Source organism: Lathyrus oleraceus, chromosome 1 (genome assembly GCF_024323335.1).
Source record: "Lathyrus oleraceus cultivar Zhongwan6 chromosome 1, CAAS_Psat_ZW6_1.0, whole genome shotgun sequence".
NCBI lineage: Eukaryota > Viridiplantae > Streptophyta > Magnoliopsida > Fabales > Fabaceae > Lathyrus > Lathyrus oleraceus.
Window position 1 is genome coordinate 311,866,944 of NC_066579.1, and position 4,821 is coordinate 311,871,764.

General features: G+C 32.2%; 1 protein-coding gene across 1 annotated transcript; it reads right to left on the reverse strand.

The window, feature by feature from the left end:
* Positions 1 to 1,275: 1,275 nt before the first annotated feature.
* LOC127104621 (uncharacterized) lies at positions 1,276 to 1,830 on the reverse strand. Its single transcript, XM_051041802.1, has one exon. It carries the CDS (start codon positions 1,828 to 1,830, stop codon positions 1,276 to 1,278), a length of 555 nt encoding a protein of 184 aa, XP_050897759.1.
* Between the last annotated feature and the right edge of the window lie 2,991 nt (positions 1,831 to 4,821).

Sequence of the window (4,821 nt, forward strand, 5' to 3'; positions counted from 1 at the left end):
TGGAGATTAGTGCGCTCTTTAATAATTAAAAGGACTCATGACAGCATTCATCAAAGATGAACTCCGCTTTCTTTATCAACAAGCCAATAAGGGGTTGGGTTATCTTTGAGAATTCCTTAATGAATCGTCGGTAGAAACCAACGTGTCCAAAAAAGATCCGTACTTCTCTCATAGTCTTTGGAGGTTGCAAAATTTTGATAACCTCGACTTTTGTTCTATCAACCTTAATACCTCCAGCGGATGCAATGTTCAAGAATAGTTCCCTACTTAACCATGAAGTGACACTTCTCCCAATTCAATACAAGATTTACCTCAACGCATATCTTTAAAACCTTCTCTAGATTCACTAAACAATCATCAAAACTAGATCCACACACGGAGAAATCTTCCATAAAGACTTCCATTATGTCCTCAATAAAATCAACAAAGATTGTCACCATGCATATTTGAGTCACATGAGCTTTACATAGCCCAAACGACATTCATCGGTAACTGAAAGTTCCATAAGGGCATGTAAAGGTAGTCTTTTCCTGATCACTTTGGTGTATCGGGATCTGAAAAAATCCTGAATATCCATCTAAGTAACAGAAATGTGAGTGCTTATCTAGACGCTCTAACACGTAGTCAATAAAAGGGAGGGTAGTGATCCTTCCTTGTGGCTTTGTTCAATTTTCTGTAATCTATACACATCCTCCATCCAATCATCGTGTGTGTAGCTAAAGAGTCACCTTTCTCATTCTTAACAATAATCATACCACATTTCTTTGGTAGCACATGTACCAGACTTACCCACTTACTATATGAGATGGGATAGATAATGCCGACATCAAGAAGTTTCAAGACTTCCTTCTTAACAACCTCACTCATGTTGGGGTTAAGTCGTCTATGGTGTTCTCGAGAGGTTTTATAATCCTCTTCTAGCATAATCTGGTTCACGCACACATATAGGATAATTCCCTTAAGGTCACTCAGGGTGTATCCTAAGGCCGCGAGATATACCTTTAATACAACGAGTACCTTATAAGTCTCTTCTCTGCTAAGGATAGCATTGACAATGACAGGGCGATTTAGTTCAATGTCTAAGAATTCATATTTAAGGCTCTTGGCTAGCTTCCTAAGCTTTACTTTTGGGTGTTCTGTGTCGGACATTAGATTAAGATTCAAGGTGAGGCACTCTTATAGTCCTTCATTTACTAATAATATAGCCTCGGCTTCCTCTATGTTTGATATCGGAGGGGCAACGAGCTCTTTAGCGGGAGGTGCCTCTAACGATAATTATTTTAAACATTCATCGATGATGTCCACAAAATAACATAAATCATCGATAGCTGGAGCTTTCATAAACTGGGAAAGAATAAACTCAATTTTCTCCTCACCAACCTTAAAAGTAAGTTTCCCTCTCATAACATCAATTATCACGCCATCGGTGGCTAAAGAGGGTCTTCCTAACAAGATTGGAATATTGGAGTCTTCATTTATGCCCATCACTACAAAGTCTATAGGGATGTACAACTGGCCTATCCTAACTGGAATATCTTCCAAAATACCTACAGGATACTTGACTGAACGATCATCCAGTTGGAGGGACATCTCAGTGGGCTTTAAATCACCTAAATTTAGCATCTCACAAATTGAGAGAGGCATCAAGCTTATGCTAGCTCCTAAATCACAAAGGGCCTTGTCAATGACAAATTTTGCAATTACACAGGGAATGGAAAAACTCCCAGGATCTTTCAACTTTGATGACATATTATTTTGTATTATGGCACTACACTCTTCAGTGAGTGCCACGGTACTATCATCGTCAAGGAACTTAGCATAGGAGGGCATTTGTGTAATGGCCTATGTAAAGGGAATAGTAATGTGGAGCTACTTCAAGAGCTCCACGAACTTTTTAAATTGAATCTTTGTCTTAGACTTAACAAGTCTCTAAGGGTATGGAATGGGGGGCTTATATGGGGTGGGGGTACATACTGGTTGTTCCTTCTTAACTGTTTCTTTAACTTTGGGTGCCGACCCATTATCATCTTTTGGTTCTCTTACCGGGCTATTGTCAGTAACTATCTTTGGTTTTACTCTTCGTCCTACCGTCGAATCTCTAACTCTATGAACACTTGGGTCGTCTAATTTAGTCCCACTTTTCAATGTTATGGATTTAGCATGGCCTTTTGGGTTAGGTTGTGGTTGGCCTGGAAAATACCAGTAGGGGTAGCATTGGCTGCTTATTATTGGGCTACTTGTGAGATTTGAGACTCAAACATCTTATTGTGTGTAGACATGGCGTCAACCTTATTCGCCAACTATTTGATCAGATCATTAGTATGAAAGTTTTGGTTAATAAACTCCTTGTTTTATTGGGCTTGAGACATGACAAAATTCTCCATCATTAGTTCCAGAGACTTTTTAGGTGCAGAAGGAGTAACAGTTCTTGGTCAACACCACAAGAAATGTGTCCATGCAATTTATTATGCTAGTAAAATTTTAAATGAAAATAAAGTGAGTTACACCACCATTGGAAAATAATTATTGGCCTTAGTATTTGCATTGGAAAATTTTTGGGCATATCTAATTGGTTCAAAAGTTATTATTTTTACAGATCATGCAACATTGAAATATCTCTTCAACAAAGGACATTCTAAGTCGAGGTTACTTTGATGGATTTTGTTATTACAAGAGTTTGACTTATAACTCCTAGATAAAAAAAGGAGTGGAAAAGGTACTAGTTGATCACTTATCCAAGCTAGAAAATAGCTAAGTGGACAAGAAATAGAAGAGCATTACCGAAGAATTTATGGACGAGTACTTGATGGAAATCAGCTAAAGACCTTGGTTTGCTAATATGGCAAATTACAAAGAACATCCCATAAGATTACACTAGGTAACAAACGAAACAATTCTACAAAAAGGTTGATCATTATATGCGGGATTAACCTTATCTGTTTAAAATTAGTGTTTATAGTTTGATTCGTAGGTGAAGATTCGAGAAACATTATGTGACATTGTCCTAGATCAGCTTGTGGAGGCCACCACAATGGGGAAAGAACTGTAATTAAAGTTTTGGTGGACAACTTTATTTAAAGATTGTAAGTCTATGTTCAAGAATGTCCCAAATGTCAGAAAACAAGTCACATTTCAAAACGAGATGAAATGCCCCTTAATGGTATGTTAAAGGTAGAACTTTTCGATTGTTGGGGAATTGACTTCATGGGTCCTTTTCCACCATCTAACTCTCATGATTACATTCTTGTATGTGTGGATTATGTAACCTAATGGTTTTGGGCCATTTCATGTGTTGCTAATGATGCCTAAACTGTTTCTAAATTTTTGAAAAATAATGTTTTTGCTAGGTTCAAAATCCCTAGAGTCTTGATCAGTAATGGGGGATGCACTTTTGCAAAAAGTATTTAGAAGGTTTTCTCGCAAAATATAGTGTGAAAAAGAAAGTATCCATACCTTACCATCCTAAAACTTATGGACAAGTAGAAGTATCTATCAGGAAATTGAAACAAATTCTGGAAAAGAGAGTTACTACATCTAGGAAGGATTGGTCTAAAATGTTATTTGACATTCTATGGGTGTATAGAACAACTTTCAAAAATCACTTAGGATTATCTCCATATCAAGTAGTCGATGGAAAAGTTTGTCACTTACCGTTCGAGTTGGAATATAAAACTTATCGGGTAATAAAACTCTTGAACTTTGATGAAAAACCGACCAGAAGAAAATGATTGTTAAAGTTGGATGAGTTGGAAATGAGATTTAAAAACATTTATCTTAATGTATTGTTTAATTTATAATTAAATTTATTTAATTAAATAATTAATTTTAAATAACTTCTTACACTTTCTGTCCTTTTTATTTTAACTATATTTATTCTCATATTTCTAATAACTTTAATTTTAAAATTATGCTTTCACTTAATTCTATTTATTTGTACTTTTTCAATAATGTAACTCTAACTTAATATTAATGATATCTTCTTCTCGCCCTTTATATTTCTCTTCTTCTTAAAACGGTCCACAATATAAATCTTTAACATATTAATTGTGATATAAATTATAAAAAATTAATGACAAACTTATTTGCACTGTTACTCTTACCCTTTATATTTCTCTTTCTTTATAAAAACGGTCCACCATATAAATCACATTAATATATTAATATAACTCTTCTTTAATAAAAAATATAATAATTTTAATATAAATAATAAAAAATTATTGAAAATTATTTGAAATTTTTTTATACAAAAAATTATTTGAGAGTTACATATGAAAGAAATTTAGAATTGAATAAATATTTTAAATAATAAATAGTAAGGAATCTTCAAATTATACATTAGAATTTTATGATTTTAAAAATATTTAAATTCAAATTAATTATAAAAATTGACCGACTAATAAAATTAACTTTAATTAAAATAATTAATCATATAATACTGGTTTTTTAATATTTAGAAACCAAGAAATTTCTATGTTTATCTGTTTTTATTTTATTAATTTTCTAAATAAAATTCAAATTAATAAACTGATTTGTTATTAAAAATACATAATCACATAATACTTATTTATTTAATTTAAATATTTAAATTACTTATGAATATTAATTAATAAATAAGATAATTTTATATGAAAATATATTATTTAATTCGTTTGTATAGTTTTTATGATTCTAAATAAATAAAAGGCACTAAATCTGTTTTTAGAGACAAATATAATATATTATACATAAAATAAAGGAGAAGAACATAATTTTGTAATTATTATAAATTATTTATATGGATGATATTATTTTAAATAGTGTTAGTTAAATGTTATATTTTTA

Bases quoted from the DNA above. Each gene is read 5' to 3' on its own strand.
- LOC127104621 (XM_051041802.1), bottom strand. From the start codon at position 1,830: ATGCCCTCCTATGCTAAGTTCCTTGACGATGATAGTACCGTGGCACTC.